The sequence below is a fragment of the Puma concolor genome, chromosome D1 (assembly GCF_028749965.1).
Source record: "Puma concolor isolate L17-30 chromosome D1, mPumCon1.1.hap2, whole genome shotgun sequence".
In the NCBI taxonomy this organism is placed as follows: Eukaryota; Metazoa; Chordata; class Mammalia; order Carnivora; family Felidae; genus Puma; species Puma concolor.
Window position 1 is genome coordinate 116,068,510 of NC_141676.1, and position 17,735 is coordinate 116,086,244.

At 43.7% G+C, this 17,735-nt stretch overlaps 1 protein-coding gene across 8 annotated transcripts in view; it reads right to left on the reverse strand.

The window, feature by feature from the left end:
- The window catches only part of YAP1 (Yes1 associated transcriptional regulator), a 111,989-nt gene that overhangs the window by 54,371 nt on the left and 39,883 nt on the right, over positions 1 to 17,735 (reverse strand). For all 8 annotated transcript variants that reach the window (XM_086679275.1, XM_086679279.1, XM_086679276.1 and 5 more), the window contains exon 3: positions 1,539 to 1,654. In XM_086679275.1, coding sequence (XP_086535401.1) covers positions 1,539 to 1,654 — 116 coding nt within the window. The remainder of the gene's footprint in view (positions 1 to 1,538; positions 1,655 to 17,735) is intronic.

Here is a 17,735-nt window from a genome sequence, read left to right on the forward strand (position 1 = left end):
GTTTCTGCAGAATAAGTAAATGTATTCACATTAAAACAAGCTAAATGGAAGATTAAGGGAATGAATTTTTCAACAGTTTATATAAACAAAGTTTATGACAAGAAAAGCTTCGTCATGAATCTTTCTTCATGTTTGTTTTCAGCACGTAACTCTTCAGAATTCAAGTGTCTGGCCCAGCAAGGGCAAGGACAGACCAGAGACCCCACACGCCAGCCCCGCCTTCCGGGGCAGAAGGACGATTCCAGTCCTGGGCTCTCCTGGGCCTGGAGCCGGTTGGCTGGCCTGTTGTCCCCACAGGCCAGAAGTCCTTTCCAAAGCCTGCTGCCGAAGACAGTCTACACTGCAGCCACCCACATGGGCTGGTCAGTCTGCCGGGTGAGCAAGAGGAATGGGCCGTGACAGACACACCGTCACGGCCCTGAAGGTGGCCCATTACGGCTGCTGCCTTCTGTGCTCCGAACTGGGGCCGAGGCAGAAACCCAACCCGAAGGCTCCAATCCCAGATGCAAACACGGAGCCGTGTCTTTCCGGGGCACCCCTTCCCCATCTGCACAAAGAAGCCCAAGGGGGTAGCTATGGCCTGGGGCCCACACAGCAGAGGTACCTGACTGACCAGGAAGTCACTAAACCTTCACTCAGTACCTATTCTGCACTAGAACTGTAAATAAAAGCTTTATTTGTATTATTTCCTTTAATATCTCCCCCTCTGTAGTAATGGGCAACAGAATCCCCATTATGTAGATGAGAAAACCAGCATGTTTCAACACACTGCCAACGAAGAGAAAAGAGCCATCCTCAGGTCTATCATCAGTGAAAAGGGCAGATTGCGTTCAGTAACACATACTAGTGGTTTCTACACTGCGACCTTCCGGTTACTTTCAAGGTAGAACAAATATGCTCGTTAAAAGGTAGTTAAGAACACCACAGCTTGGCTTCCCACGCAAACCACTAAGAGAAAAAAGAAACCTCCAACTTTAAGACCTCAGACAGAAAAAAGCAGTGGGTCAAAGTCGACTCAAACACAAGTGTGTCAAAATTAACCAAACTAAGAATCGGGAGACACTGACTTCAGAACTGAAACTGTAAGAACGGTGCCTTCTCGTTGCAGCCCTTCTATATATTAGTAACTGAACAAGGCTTGGGTAAAACATGCGATTTTGAAATAAAGGACGAAGTCTCCCACAAAAAACCAGGTAGAAACGGGGCGCCTGGGTGGCTCAGTCAGTTGAGCGTCTGACTTCAGCTCAGGTCATGATCTCGCGGTCTGTGATTTCGAGCCCCACATTGGGTGCTGTGCTGACAGCTCAGAGACTGGAGCCTGCTGCGGATTCTGTGTCTCCCTCTCTCTCTGCCCCTATCCCCCTTCTCAAAAATAAATGAACGGGTTAAAAAAACAAAAACAAAAACAAAAAACGGGTAGAAATTAACGGTCGCCCATGCTCCAGTTTTCTTACAAGGATAATGACTATTTTCCATGGAAGGTCCTTGTGGTGCACAAGCCTTTCCTCCATGTGCTCTAACGACAGGGTCTCACTCACCTGAGGCCGAGTTCATCATGTTCTGCTGCACCGGTGGGCTGGTGGGTGCCGTGACGCTCATCTGGGAGAGCATGGCCTTCCTGGGGTCCTGCCATGTTGTTGTCTGATCGATGTGACTGGGATGAAACAAACCACCGCGTTAGACAACGAACACCAGGTCCTCAAAGCAACAACCCCACCTCCCAAAGCAGAGGAGATCTATGTGCACCCACGGAAGGCCTCTCACACGGTCACCTGCCCGCCCGTCCTCTGTGAGAACCTTCCTCGGCCTGTGCCCACTGCACTTTCACCACCCAGATCCTACAGGAACAAGATGTGAAAAACCATGCCTGGAATTTAAGGGAAGGGAACACCATTTTCACCTAGGAGACTATTACTGGCTGCTTCTAATTTACACATAAAAGGCGATTTGTAAATTAATCACCTATGATGTAGTCACATGACCAGAACCCAAAATTCACAAGAGAACCACCCACTTTTTCCTCTGGGAGCTAAGAATGCCAGTTAACATATACTTTTTTAGACCTTCAGGTAAAAATACAAAGAGGGGAAAATATATATATTTTAATGTATATTAAAATATATATTATATATTAAAATATATATTAAATATTTAAATTAAATATTATATTAAAATATATATTAAATATTTAAATATTAAATATATCGAAATATATATTAAATAAAACTTATATATTATAAATATATATTCCAAAGCCAAAACAGAAGTAAAACCTAGATCTATTAAGTTTTCAGTGTCTCGTGACCATCAAAGGCCTTTGTTGCTAAAGAAAACATTTAAACGTTTTCTGCATACTGTTAACTTACTGCAAAATATCTTATTACATATGCACGTGGATATTTTTAATCTGTAACACTGAGGGTGCAAAGGGTCGAAGATTCTGCGAACTAGAAGACTCCAACGTGTCTAGCACAGTATCCGACGTAGGATGGTTCAAGTTTTCTTCTTCCAGCAAAGTCTGTTTCAGTGAAACAGTAACCAGAATCACTATGAATATAAAACTACCTAAGAAATTATGTTTAAGGAATACCCAGAGAAGTATTCAAACATGTATGCAAAGTTCTCTCTGTAAAATTTATAAAAGCAAAAATTTGAAAGCCAGCTAACATCTCATCAAAGGGACTGGCTAACTAAATATTTTATCGTACAGTAGACTACTACAGGTATTGAAAATATTTTAGAAGAACATTTAATAACGAAAATGTTTGTAGTACTGCTTTTTAAAGGAGGTTGTAAAACAGTATGCACAGTGTGAGGCTAACTTTAAATGTGCTGAAAACATGAGAAGGACAGACATCAACAAGTTTTAGTGTTTATTTCTGGATGGCAAAATTACAGAACTCTGCTTCACTAATGCTAGGTTTTCCTACCATCAAACAATCATTTACAAACATTGTTTTTGAATGGGAGGTGGCCAAAAATAAGGGCTATTTTTAAAAGGTACCCCCTCAATCATTTTTTGTGCAGCTGTTTAAATTTCATATCTGAGTCGTCTCTTCTTCAATCGTCTCAAGATGAGCTGCCGTGTCAACGGTAAGGAAATGATACGCGGTCGTTAACTTCCCTGAAATGGAGCTAGAACAGATCTCCTCAATAACGTGATCTTGCCGGGGTGCCCGGGTGGTTCAGTCGGTGAAGCATCCAACTTCGGCTCAGGTCATGATCTCACGGCTCGTGAGTTCGAGTCCTACGTCAGGCTCTGTGCTAACAGCTCAGAGCCTGGAGAGCCTGCTTCGGATCCTGTGTCTCCCTCTCTCTCTCTGCCTCTCCCCTGTTCAAGCTATGTCTCCCTCCCCCTCTCTCTCTCTCTTAAAAATGAATAAACATTAAAAAAGACAAAACCAAAATCTTACTGACAAGACAGGAAAAAAGGATCATTACACTCTGGCTAGACTGAACCTTAGGTATTACCTACCGGCAATGGGAGGAGGGGATGAAGCACACGGAGTCTGCACAGTTCAGAGTGACAGTGGCACCTGTCAAGTGGAGGCCACTGCAGGCCAACCATCAACACAGGGAGTATTTGTCTCTCTGGTGGAGCACACGGTTTCTCAAACCCCAACCTCCCACCCAGCACTCCTTTCTCCAGCAGTTGTAGGCTGTTCAGCAGCAGCACTAGCACTTGCTCAGGTGCAGACAACACAGGCACAGCCTGCTCTCTGTCTCGCCAGGGAAGCACCCCATTCCAGAAGACCAAGTCCTTAGCAAACCCAGTAAAAGCTTACTCCTCCTCCTCTTCAAGCCTCCCTAGGAGCCACGCAACAAATCAAAGTGTAAAATGTCTAGATGTGCAGTGCTCCTCACACTTCCAGATCTCACACACGGTAATGCATGTAGTCATACTGGAAACAAGCTTAACATCCACAAGAACAAAATGGAGAGAAATGTTTCTCACCGCCTGTTTAATGTTAAGAAAGCAGGAAAGGAAATGGCCAAGTGATTACTACGGGCCGTTAAATTTCAACGTATGTGTCACTGCATACTCCTGGTCTCCAGGCTTCCTAAAGGCCCTCCACTTGCGAGGACCAAGGAGAAGAGTGGGGTGCACTGGAAGCAGGCTCAGGATGCGGACTGCTCCACGTTTCTGAATACTCAGCAGTTGGGTTTCTCTCAAAACTAATCAATGACACAAACCATCTTAACCGACTTATAACTAAATTGGCCTCTGTGTGAGAGCTGAGAAGACCCTGTTCTGATGACCAACCATAACCACCACATGAACATTCTGGAATGTGGGCACCAATGTGTAAATATGCTCTCAATGCATCTTTCTCCTTGAAATAAATTATGGTTTTGAATATAATACAGAGAATGTATACTTTTACTGCTGTCAAGAGATCAATTATTTTGCTGAAACATTATGTAAGCACACAAATGCTAAAATTTCTCTTCCTGAAAAAGCTCTTAAACCCCAGTCAGTTAATTCAGAGCCCTATCAAGCTGTACTATGTTACCTCAGCTAATGTCCCATTTGCTTAAAAAGTATCTACATCTTCGGGGCGCCTGGGTGGCTCAGTCAGTTAAGCATCTGACTCTTGGTTTCTGCTCAGGTCATGATCTCATGGTTCATGGGATTGAGCCCCTTCCTTCCCCGCCCCGTCGGGCTCTGTGCTGACAGTGCAGAGCCTGCTTGCTATTCACTCTCTCCCTCTCTCTCTGCTCATCCTCCACTCTCTCTCAAAATAAATAAATTAAAAAAAAAAAGACCATCTAAATCTCCTTAAGAAATAAAGATGTCATTATCTAAACTGCCCGACCATAAAAGCATGTAATCATTTAGATGCCAAAGAAAATATAAAATAAAATTTACCTTAGAATTTGCTTTCGCTTAGTCTGTAAGATTAAATCATGAAAAATACTGTTTTATCCTAATAAGTCAATTTGAAACAGTATACCCCAAAATATCCAGCCTTCCTTTTTATCATAAGAATAAGAATCTTTACCAAAACATTTCATACCACACAGAAGTATTCTTGAAAACTCCAAGCAAACAGTTTGCAAGCCTCCTATCCCCCCGGACACGCACGCGGCACCCCCCCTCACCTCCGCCGGTCCCTGGGCCAGAGCCGTGTTCTCTGAGGCCCTCCCTGTCCACGCCACCTAAAACGTGTCCTGTCCAAATCCAGTCTGCTCCCTCTTCTTTGTTCTATTTTTTTCCTGATAATCTGACATATGTTACTTATTTTGTTTGCCTGTCCCCTCCAACGAACAAAAAGCTCCAGGGAAATAGGGACTTTTATCCGTTTTATCAACTACAATTATCTTCGGTGATTAGAAGCGTGACAGATATTTGTCAGTGAATTAATGAAAAGAAAGCTTTTTTTCTTTTCTGCCCCAAGAACATCAAACTTTCTCTCAAGGTCACCCACCCACCTCCTCCAGAAAAGAAACCACTCGGGAGGAGAGATCCAGCAGAACGAGCAGCAAGGAGGGCCCGGGGCGGCAGGAGGAGGGCACGGTAAACGGGGGTGAGGCGGCCGAGCGAGCTGTGCCCAGGGAGGCCAGAGGAGCCACGACCAGATGCGGAAGAGGTCTGGTGTTTAAGAGGAAAACAGACACATTTAAACGTGGACAGAAAGAGGGGCGCCTGGGTGGCGCAGTCGGTTAAGCGTCCGACTTCAGCCAGGTCACGATCTCGCGGTCCGTGAGTTCGAGCCCCGCGTCGGGCTCTGGGCTGATGGCTCGGAGCCTGGAGCCTGTTTCACATTCTGTGTCTCCCTCTCTCTCTGCCCCTCCCCCGTTCATGCTCTGTCTCTCTCTGTCCCAAAAATAAATAAACGTTGAAACAAAGGTTCAGTTCATCGTGTTTCTACAAAGTCTGGATGCTGAACTTATTACAGGAAACAAGAAGTGTGAAATCTTATAGCACCTTAAAAATCTGTAAATAAACCTTTGCTATTATTTTGGAACAGAAAAGCAACTGGATTTATATGACCAAGATAAACCCTATGATCTCATTCTGGAGCAGCAAAAGCCGGCAGACAATGAACTTGTCAACTTTGGGACTGATGAAATGTAAGTGGCTGTACTTGACGGAGGTCCACGCCTGACAATGGTCTCTCCCGCATAGACAGTGGCTTGTCGGTCTCACTTTACATGACACAGTCTGGTCTCACGTACCAGATGACTTAGCAAAATGTATACACAACCAAAAAAGGGGCAGAAATACTGAAGTAAATAAACCACTAGAAAACGGACGTTCTGCGTAGTCCCACAAGTTCATCACAGCTATGGTATTTACAAATATTTATGGAGCTCAGGGCGCCTGGGTGGCTCAGTTGGTTAAGCATCTGACTCTTGGTTTCTGCTCAGTTCATGATCTTGCAGCTCGTGAGATCGAGCCCCACGTCGGGGCTTGGGATTCTCTCTCTCTCCCTCTCTGCCCCACTCCTGCTTGCACTCACTCAATCTCAAAATAAAATAAACTTAAAAAAAAAAAAAAATCTGTAAGGAGCTTTGTATTTACACTCTCCCGTCCGGAGTACATCTTAAGAAGCTCAAACCTGGGCCTTGAAGATGCAGGGACTCTGACCTTAAAAAGAATAACACTATCATTGCCACACCTCCAAAGTACTGGGGAAACCTTAAGAACAGGAAGCTACGACGGGAGGGCCCAAGCCCTCATTCCCCCAGGACCGCTGTTCAGCAAGGAGGATGACAGCATGCCAGTGTGTTTGGACTCTCTCGGAAAGGTTGGAAAAAACACTAACAATAACAACAACAAAACAATAAAGACAACAACCTACAGTTTATTAAGATTAAGAGATTGTCCAAGGGCAGATGAGCTGGGATGTACCCAGAACTGGTATGAAATCTCCAGTCTCTGTACTACCGACGCTTCCTCTTATGACGTGAGAGCATCTGGGGTGCTGTTTAGATGCCTTAAGACAACCTCGCCATCACCACCTCCGTCCTCCAGTCCTCGCAGAATTAAGCGCGAGTAGACAGAAATATCTGCAACGACACCCAGCACAGAAACCCAGGATCACATTCTTCTGAATCTCTCCCGCTCACATACAACAGGACTGTGGTAGATGAGAGCAGTTGCCAGGATTTCGGAGGATGGGATCAGTGACACACAAACATGACCTCTCCCAGACCCCTTGGATACTACGGGAAGAGGGGGGGAGAAACCCTCCATATAGGTTCTGAATGTCAAATGTCCCACAGGAGTGCCCAGCTGCCTCAGTCAGAGCAGCAAAATCTCGGGGTTGTGAGTTTGAGCTCCACGCCGGGCATAGAGATTACTTAAAATGAGTAAAATGTGAAAGAAGAGAAGAGGAGAGAAGAGACGAGACGAGACGAGACGACACGAGACGAGACCCACCGACACTTTCCCACATGTCAGATACCATGCTGGCTCCCCACAGAAGCCCTAGGATTTACTGTGCAGAGGAAAGTTGCCAACCTCTGCTGACTTCTCCCAGGACGCTGTAGCTCTTCCGTGGAGACAGTGACCACAGTGACAGGGACCGCGGAGACAGAAGAGACAGCAGAGACAGGGACTGCAGAGACAGGGACCGCACGGGAGGGGCTGGTGCTGAGAAGCAGGCAGCGGGCCCAATCAGGACTTCCCTAGCTGAGAACGGAACCCCCCACATCTGCCCTCGTCCACTGCTCAAGAACAGTCCTTCCTTAACAAAGAGGACAGCAGAGCTGGCCCTCGGTCACACTGCTGGCAAGCAGCAGAGCCAGGATTAAAACGTCTTCTACCTTCTGGCTCAGTGCTCTTTCCACCTCATCTTACTGGTCTCTAAGCAGAAAAGGGTTTTCTAAAAGGCTAAACTGCCACTCTAGCACAAGAGAATTTCTTCAAGGAATGTAATTAAAAGAGAGACTCGGGCGCCTGGGTGGCTCAGGTGACTGAGCATCCAACTCTTGGTTTTGGCTCAGGTTACAATGTCCCAGTCATGGGATTGAGCCCCACAGCGGGCTCCGACCTGCCAGTGCAGAGACTGCCTGGGAGTCTCTCTCTCTCCTTCTGTCCCTCCCCCACTAGCACTCTGCCTCAAAATAAATAAAACTTAAAAAGAGGGAGAGAGAGAGACTCAGAATCCTTTTATTTGTTTTTTAATATTTAATTAAAAAAATTTTTTTAGAGAGACTGAGTGTGGGGGGGGGGGCACAGAGAGAGAGAGAGAGAGGGAGACACAGAATCTGAAGCAGGCTCCAGGCTCTCAGCACACAGCCTGGTGTGGGGCTCGAACCCACCCTGAGATCATGACCTGAGCCAAAGTCGGACGTTTAACCGACTGAGCCACCCAGGTGCCTCTCAGAATCCTTTTAAATGCTTTCTTTTCACGGCCCGCCTTTGGTTCCGTTAAGTGACCAACTCTTGGTATTGGCTCAGATCACAATCTCATGGTTCATGAGTTTGAGCCTCGCATCCAGCTCTGTGTTGACAGCGCAGAGCCCATTTAAGATTCCCTCTCTCTCTCTGCTCCTACCCTGCTGGCTCTCTCTTTCGAAATAAATAAATAAAAACTTAAAAACAAAAAAAAACCCTTAAATGCTTTCTTTTCCAATTCATCAACTATGAAGACTAAAAATTCAGGACTAGCAAATGAGTTCTGCCATCAGAAGAGAAGGTGACCTTTATTACAGAGAATGTACGATCATCATTAAAGAATGTTAATGATCAGTTAATTGGTAAAGACATAAATTGGTTTTGGGGTACTATGTGTTTCTATTCCTTTAAATTGGTGGTTTGTACTCTAAAAATTTATGCTGGTTTTGTTTTCCCTGCTGTGTTTCTTACTTTAAAACAAGCTTTCTGGCACTGGTATAACCTGAGATACATGCTAACACACACGGTGCTTCCGTCTCTAGGCACGGTCTTCTTGTTACATGACAGTGTCCGAGCGCCAGTAAAAACACTGGCGTCAAAGACTCCGGATAAATCGTCCTCAGGATCTACCAAAAGTAACTCTTCCTACTGTTTACCTCAACGACACAAACGCGTTCCATGATGAGCAGTGAGCCACACACAATGGCTTAGACGACACATATTTCTTTAAAAACCCCTCATGCAAACCAGGTGCTGTCAGCACCATATAATCAGCAGCCATCTAGCCTAACAGGAATCTCTTACTCTTTTGAAACATCTGGGGGCAGGGCCTGGGTGGCTCAGTCGGTTGAGTGTCGACTTCGGCTCAGGTCATGACCTCACCACTTGAGAGTTGGAGCACCGAGTCAGGCTCTGTGCTGACAGCTCAGAGCCGGGAGCCTGCTTCCGATTCTGTGTCCCCCTCTCTCTCTGCCCCTCCCTCGCTCATGCTCTCTCTCAAGAAAAAATAAAACATTAAAAAAAAAAAAAAAAAAAAGAAAAGAAACATCTGCTACATTTCTCCAGACTACTTCAGGCCATCTTTTCCTCAACTGGACTATAAAACACCTAACTTCCATCTACCCTTTCAGAGACCCAAATCCCTCCTTCTAGAAACCTCTCTGTGGAACAGCAAGAAAAGTTAAAACAGACATGGATTGAAATCCCAGGTCCAACAATGATAATCTGGGTTGTACAGGCAGGTCACTTTTTTTTTTTTTTAAGTTTATTCATTTATTTTGAGAGAGAGAGAGAAAAAAAAAAATCCCAAGCAGGCTCCGTGCTCTCAGTGAAGAGCCCGAAGTGGGGCTTGAACTCATGAACTGCAAGATCATGACCTGGGCCGAAGTCAGAAGCTTAACTGACTGAGCCCACCAGGTCCACAAAGGCATGTCATTTTATCAAAATGTTTCATCTTCACTAAAATGGGAATGATTTATTTACTTACTGCCTAGGGCTGCAAGGATTAAATTCAGTTATATAAAAGCAGTAGTAATGTGGCCTCTCGAACACAAAGGCATCAAATATCTTTCTTGGCTTTGTTCCTGTGCTAGCCCACTATTTAAAATAGGAAAAACTCGGGGAACCGGGGTGGCTCAGTTGGTCAAGCGTCCATCTGACTCTTGATTTCAGATCGAGGTCATCGAGTCGGGACTTTGGACCCCAGGTCAGGCTCTGCAGTAATAGTGCTTGAGTTCTCTCTCTTTCTCTCTCTGTCCCTCCCCTACTCACACTCTCTCTGTTTAAAATAAATTGAAAAGAAAAACAAAAGATGCTTTTCTAAAAATAATAATAATAAAATAAAATAGGAAAAACTTTATAATGGATGGGCCAAGTCAAGAACGTTTAAGCACCTGGGAAAAAGTCTGGTTTTCACCTGATGGCGACAAAGAGACACAGCAGGGAGACAGGACAACTTTCAGGGAAGGAAACAGAAATGACAGAAATGTTTCTGGACCAATTTGCACACACCCCCAGCTATGAATAGGAAGGAACCAGAACTGTAACGACCCAGGTGTAGACAGACTCCTGGGACAAGAGCAACAACGGAATTTGGGGATAAAGGAGAAATCTCAGTCCTGTAACCAAACGTCTCAGAATGTTCATTGTTGAAAATCTCTTCATACAATCATTTTTTCACATAGGCTGTAAGAGGCTCAACTCTGTTAATCTAAATTCCAAGACAAAAGGGGGAGAAGGCAACATTTCTTAAGTAACCAGCAAAGCCCACCCCAACAAATTCTAAAATGCTCTTCCAATTCGTGCTCGTATGCTGTTATCAAACACCGAACACCTAATCCTGTAAGGGATAACTGAGCCAACATCATGGGAAACGGGTTTTACAGTAACAAAAACACTGAGGAGTTCCTTACATCTATTCCCAACGCTTGGGATGAACTTGATGCTGCTCACGAATAAAAGTACTGGAAAAGTAAGCTAGTGAGGCTCCATGCAGCAACTTCAGCAGAAGACACAGATGCTGATGCGGGGGTCCCGGTCAGAAGCCGCACCCCCACAAAGGGTGGCCTCAGGCCAGCTCTGGTGGGGGGTGGGGGGGAGCGGGGGACAGAGCTGCTGCTGCAGTAAATCCAAAGCTTCCCAAGCTGCCTGGAGAGCAGCCTGCACAGTCAAGGGTGAGACCCCAACCCCATCACCATCACCTCCGCTGAGGGGCTCACGCCTGCAGGGTTAACTCTTCCGTGTCCGTGAAGAACTACACGGTTCAGATGCCAGACTTCAGGAAAGCAAAATTCAACAACCTGCAGGGAAAACTCGAAGTTTTCCCCCCGTCCTGCAAAAGGGCACGGCGAACTCCGTGAGTCCCGCCCACCTCCCGCTGGCTGGCTGGCCACTCTGCACTGAGTCCCACTGTCCCATCGTGCCTGCCAGTGACGGGGACCAAAGCTAGATCCACTGCAGTCTTTCTACCTCCCGTCTGACTCTGCGCCAGCATTTTACTGGGGGCGGCGGGGGTGGTGGCGGGTGGCATTCTTGGCTATCGCATTCCTGCAAACGTTTGATTTAGGGAGGGGGTGCCGGACGCCAGGTTTCCCGCAACGCCCGCCGTCTCCAACAACTGTAGCGTCTGACGAGACATCCATGAGGTAAATCCGCACCTACTAGAAAGCTCCACTTTATACTTCAAGAGCACATTTTGCACAATTTTAATTATATGCCGAAATTGTCTGGAAGGCAATCAACCACACCTACTTTTGTTTGGAACACTGTTAATGATATATCCTTTTTGGATGATCACATTATTGAGAGTAATGCCCCCTTGGTACTTGTAGTTACTAACTCATCACACTTGGTCCTTATTCAGAACTGTCATGTTCATGGTGCCTATAGGTACAGACACAAGCACGAGACTCCTGATACACTCATGCCCAAGCATTTATATGTTAACACATATATTATTTTATCCTAAGTTACTTTATTTCTCCTCCGTATTATATAGATGCTGATTTTTTAAATTATGTATATAGTTAATTCCATATGAATTTGACTATCACCTATGAATTTTATTTTAAAATAATACACCCTCTCCAGAACATCTCCTGCTACAAGAGGCTGACGTGGATTGGCAGCAAGAAGAACCACCAGCTACAAACAAGAGAACAAGTGTCTCTACACCACCAGGTTATAACTGATCTCTCCTTTGAGATCATGAACTTCTCTGCAGGGTAAACCGCCTCACACTCCATTTCTATTTCAGATGTGAACACGGCGCTCAATAAGCATGTGAGGAACAGAAATCTTATTCCATTGGCTTATTGTTTGGTCCCCAAGTAATACTGTGACTTAAACCCTAAATGGGGTCAACTGTCCCAGAGGGCGTGGCCACTGTGAGCAATGAGTCAGCAAGATTTTGAGAATGAAGACAAATGAAGAGAATGAAGAGAATAAGAGTCTCTTCTGTTTTGTCCCCCTCCCTGTTTTTATATTATTTTTGCATCCCCTCCCTTATGTTCATCTGTTCTGTGTCTTAAAGTCCTCATGAGTGAAATCATACGACATTTGTCTTTCTCTAACTAATTTTGCTTAGTGTAACACCTGGTTCCATCTACGTAGTTGCAAATGGCAAGATTTCATTCTTTTTGAATGTGGCATTGTTCATTGTTTCTTTACTGTGCAAATTTGGGATCTTTATGGTCCCCAGTATTGGTGGTTTTATCAGGGCTTTTTTTGAGTCGTTTTGGAGGTTGCTTAAACTGGCAGGTTGTTTTTGTTTCACTGTCCTACCTCAACTTCCCTGCCCACGGAAGCTACCAAGGTTGCTTATTTGGACTTTGGTTATAGAAGAACAAGTCCGTTTTACCACTGATTGGGCATTTTCCCAGTCTGTGACCTGATTGTGTTGGATTAGGAAATTCTGAGATCTTGAGAGGCTCTTCTAACAAATACTGGGTCTTCTCCCTGATGTACTTGTCTGATACACCTTCTTTATCCATTCATCCATCGATGGACATTTGGGCTCATTCCATACTTTGGCTATTGTCGATAGTGCTGCTATAAACATGGGGATGCCTGTGTCCCTTTGAAACAGCACACCTGTATCCCTTGGATAAATACCTAGTAGTGCACTTGCTGGGTCGTAGGGTAGTTCTGTTTTTAATTTTTTGAGAAACCTCCAGACAGTTTTCCAGAGTGGCTGCACCAGCTTCCATTCCCACCAACAATGCAAAAGAGATCCTCTTTCTCTGCATGCTTGCCAACATCTGCTGTTTCCTGAGTTGTTAATGTTAGTCATTCTGACAGGTGTCAGGTGTTACCTCATTGTGGTTTTGATTTGTATTTCCCTGACAATGAGTGCTGTTGAGCATTTTTTCATGCCTCAGTTGCCCATCTGGATGTCTCCTTTGGAGAAGAGTCTATTCGTATCTTTTGCCCATTTGTTCACTGGATTATTTGGGTTTTGGGTGTTGAGTTTGACAAGTTCTTTACAGATCTTGGATACTAACCCTTTATCTGATATGTCATTTGCAAATATCTTCTCCCATTCCGGTAGTTGCCTTTTAGGTTTGCTGATTGTTTCCTTGGCTGTGCAGAAGCTTTTTATTTTATTTTTTTATTTTTTATTTTTTCTCAATGTTTATTTATTTTTGGGACAGAGAGAGACAGAGCATGAACGGGGGAGGGGCAGAGAGAGAGGGAGACACAGAATCGGAAACAGGCTCCAGGCTCTGAGCCATCAGCCCAGAGCCTGACGCGGGGCTCGAACTCACGGACCGCGAGATCGTGACCTGGCTGAAGTTGGACGCTTAACCGACTGCGCCACCCAGGCGCCCCAGAAGCTTTTTATTTTGATGAGGTCTCAATAGTTCATTTTTGCTTTTGTTTCCCTTCTCTCTGGAGACAGTTGAGTAAGAAGTTGCTGCGGCCAAGGTCAAAGAGATTTTTGCCTGCTTTCTCCTCCAGAATTTTGATGGCTCCCTGTCTTACATTGAGGTCTTCCATCCACTTTGAGTTTATTTTTGTGTGTGGTGTAAGAAAGTGGTCCAGGTTCATTCTTCTGCATGTCGCTGTCCAGTTTTCCCAGCACCACTTGCTGAAGAGACTGTCTTTATTCCATTGGATATTCTTTCCTGCTTTGTCAAAGATTAGTTGGCCATACATTTGTGGGTCCATTTCTGGGTTCTCTATTCTGTTCCATTGATCTGAGTATCTGTTCTTGTGCCAGTACCATACTGTCTTGATGATTACAGCTTGTAATACAGCTTGAAGTCCGGGATTGTGATGCTTCCTGCTTTGGTGTTCTTTTTCAACATTGCTTTGGCTATTCAGGGTCTTTTCTGGTTCCATACAAATTTAAGGATCGTTTGTTCTAGCTCTGTGAACAATGTTGGTGTTATTTTGATAGAGATTGCATTGAATATGTAGACTGCTTTGGGTCGTATTGACATGTTAATATTTGTTCTTCCTATTCAGGAGCATGGAATATTTTTTCATTTTTTTGTGTCTTCTTCAATTTCTTTCATAAGCTTTCTACAGTTTTCAGTGTATAGATTTTTTCACCTCTTTGGCTAGATTTCTAGGTATTTTATGGTTTTTGGTGTAATTGTAATGGGATCAATTCCTTGATTTCTCTTTCTTTTGCTTCATTGTTGGTGTATAGGAATGCAATCATTTTCTGTGCATTGATTTTATATCCTGCCACTTTGCTGAATTCATAGATCAGTTCTAGCAGTTTTTTGGTGGAATCTTTTGGGTTTTCCATATAGAGTATCATGTCATCTGCGAAGAGTGAAAGGATGACCTCCTCCTAGAGGATCTGGATGCCTTTTATTTCTTTGTGTTGTCTGATTGCTAAGGCTGAGACTTCCAATACTATGTTGAATAACGGTGGCTAGAGTGGACATCCCTGTCTTGTTCCTGACTTAAAAAAACTGAGAGCTTTCCCCCATTGAGGATGATATTAGCGTTGGGTCTTTCATATATGGCTTTTATGGTCTTGAGGTATGATCTTTCTATCCCTACTTTCTTGAGGGTTTTTATCAAGAAACGATGCTGTATTTTGTCAAATGCTTTCTCTGCATCTATTGAGAGGATCATGTGGTTCTGGTCCTTTCTTTTATTGATGTGATGAATCACATTGATTGTTTTACAGATATTCAACCAGCCCTGCATCCCAGGCATAAATCCCACTTGGTCGTGGTGAATAATTTTTTTAATGTATTGTTGGATCCAGTTGGCTAGTATCTTGTTGAGATTTTTGCATCCATGTTCATCAGGGAAATTGGTCTATACTTCTCCTTTTTAGTGGAGTCTTTGTGTGGTTTTGGAATTGAGATAATGCTGGCTTCACAGAAAGAGTTTGGAAGCTTTCCTTCCATTTCTATTTTTTGGAACAGCTTCAAGAGAATAGCTCTTCCTCAAGAGCTATTAACTCTTCCTTAAATGTTTGGTAGAATTCCCCTGGAAAGCCATCCGTCCCTGGACTCTTGTTTTTTGGGAGATTTTGATTACTAATTTGAAATGTTTTTCTTCTAAACCAGTAAAACCTACCTTTCACAAAAGCCAGTCTCATTAAACTGTACCTGGCTGACTGGTTCTTTCCAACTCAGCCAAGATTCTGTGGTGTTTGATTGATGGCACAAATCAATTTTAAGAATTTAACAACATAATAAACTATATGAACAGAAACTATCTAAAAATACATCTGACAAGTGTTTAAACTCCTCAAACACCTTTCAGACCTTCTTCATTGTGTACGGGAAAACCAAAAAATTTGGCAGGCATGTAGTGACCCTTGATAAAATGCACCTTTGTGAAATCATCTTTGCTGCATGGGCTTGTAATGCAACTATGCCACGGGCATGGTTAGAAATTCCTAATTTTCTGGGACACCTGGCTCAGTCACTAGGGTATACAACTCTCGCTCTCAGGGTTGTGAGTTCAAGCCCTACCCTGGGGTAGAGAGACTTTAATAAATAAAAGTTAAAAAAAAAAAAAAAAGGTTCAAGACAAAGAAAATACAACCAGTCTTATTAAAAAAAAATTGTTGATTTTTCCCAATAAAGGTGAACAAAAATGAAACGAAAGAACTATGCTCTGCTTTTATGTTAGAAACATCTAGGCAACCAAATCACTGTCATTCCTAAAGAAAGTAAGCCCATTTGTACATATATATGAGAAGCCAAGCGACCAAACTAAAGGATTCTTGTTACTAAGAAAAGTTGAACAACAAAATAAGATTATAACCAGAAACCCAGGAATAACACAAAATGGATACGAGGAACGTTTTAATTTTAAAAGTTGTATTGCTGCTTTCAAGCCCTCAAAGTATTACGACAGCAGGACTGGCTCTAAAATTTGGAGAAGTGGGCAGTGGGCCCAGATTTATTGCTCACTTATCAAGCCCTGTTTGTTGTGCAAGTGTTATTTATAGAGTCACATGCTGGAGGCCGTTCCCAAGCTAAACCTACACGCTTAATTGACTCAGGAACAATGATACATTCTTCAATCTAATCCTTCTCTGAGCTACGATTCCTAAGCCACAACCATTCGCTTTTTATAACTGTGCGCACCTACCATGGACTATTTTTAGAACCCTCAAAAGTTCAGAGATATGCACATATTATAATTTCTTGATAAGGATGAGAATTTGCCCTTACGATAACACAGGTTTTACATTACCAGAAATCAGAATCTTCAATTGAAACTTAAATAACTGGGCTGTCACTAAGGCATTAAAAATGGGTTAAAATATGAGCAAGTGTGGGCAGAAACACATAAAACAAACCAGACCACTGATCACACTGTATAAACTGTAATCAGACCCTATACCTTTAGGTTAAACAAAATTAACATTTGCTCCCAAGTATGAAATCAACTTATGCAGCCTCAGCACATGGCCGTGTGAGAGTAACTTGAGCGTGTCCCTTTCCAAATGGTTGTTCCTCAAGGAAGGGGGGAGAATCTGGCCAGAGCTTGAGCGTTCGCTTCCTGAAACAAGCACACCTCTCTGAACCCTCATCCCAGGCAGCTTTTCTCTGTATTCTGTTCACAACGCCACAGGGACTGAAAACATCTTCCCAAAAGTTCAAGAAGGAGTATTTCTGTGTCCCCATTTTATGACGCAGACAGTGAAGATTGTCACCGTACATGCGGAGACTCACAGATGTGGTACAAGAGCGAAGACCAGAAGTCAAGTCTCTCTAAATTATAAGGGATACCTAGTTCCTTTCTTAAGAATCACTGTAAAAAAGAGAGAGAGAGAAAAGTAAAAAAAGGGAGAAGAATGCCACAATTAAAAAAAAAAAAAAAAAAAAAAAAGCTAAGAAATTTAAAGGTCCAGAACACACACAAATATTGTTCAAAGTACAGTCCTGAAACCACTTACATGAGAATTAGTGCAAGACTTAAGGGCTCCTCAGTATTTTTAAACACAGTGAGATTGGACAATAAGTGATCTAGCCCCATACATATTCTTTCATAATCTGAGATCCTTACATAGAATAGTAATGCGGTTATTTACCCAGAAGATCCAATCTCTTTAACAGATGACTGTCCTACTCCCCTGTTTTGCTTATATTGATATTCCTGAGCAAATCCTGTTTTAAATGAAACTACCACATATATGCCAGAGGTCAAAAAAGAAGTCAACTTTCTCACCACACGTTAGAGACCCTGGCAGTGTTACCGTTTCATTCGAGAACTGTCCGTCTGGAGCTGGGAAAAGCCCCGTGCAGATCAGCAAACAAATGGTTGTGCACCAACTCTGACTTCATTTGCAGCGAGGTGACTCAGAGGCCTGCGGCCTCAACCAAAGACCGAGAAGGGAGACAGGTTTAGACATCCAACAAAGCTATAATCAGCCTTCTGTGTTTCTTCAGACACCAGTGGCTTC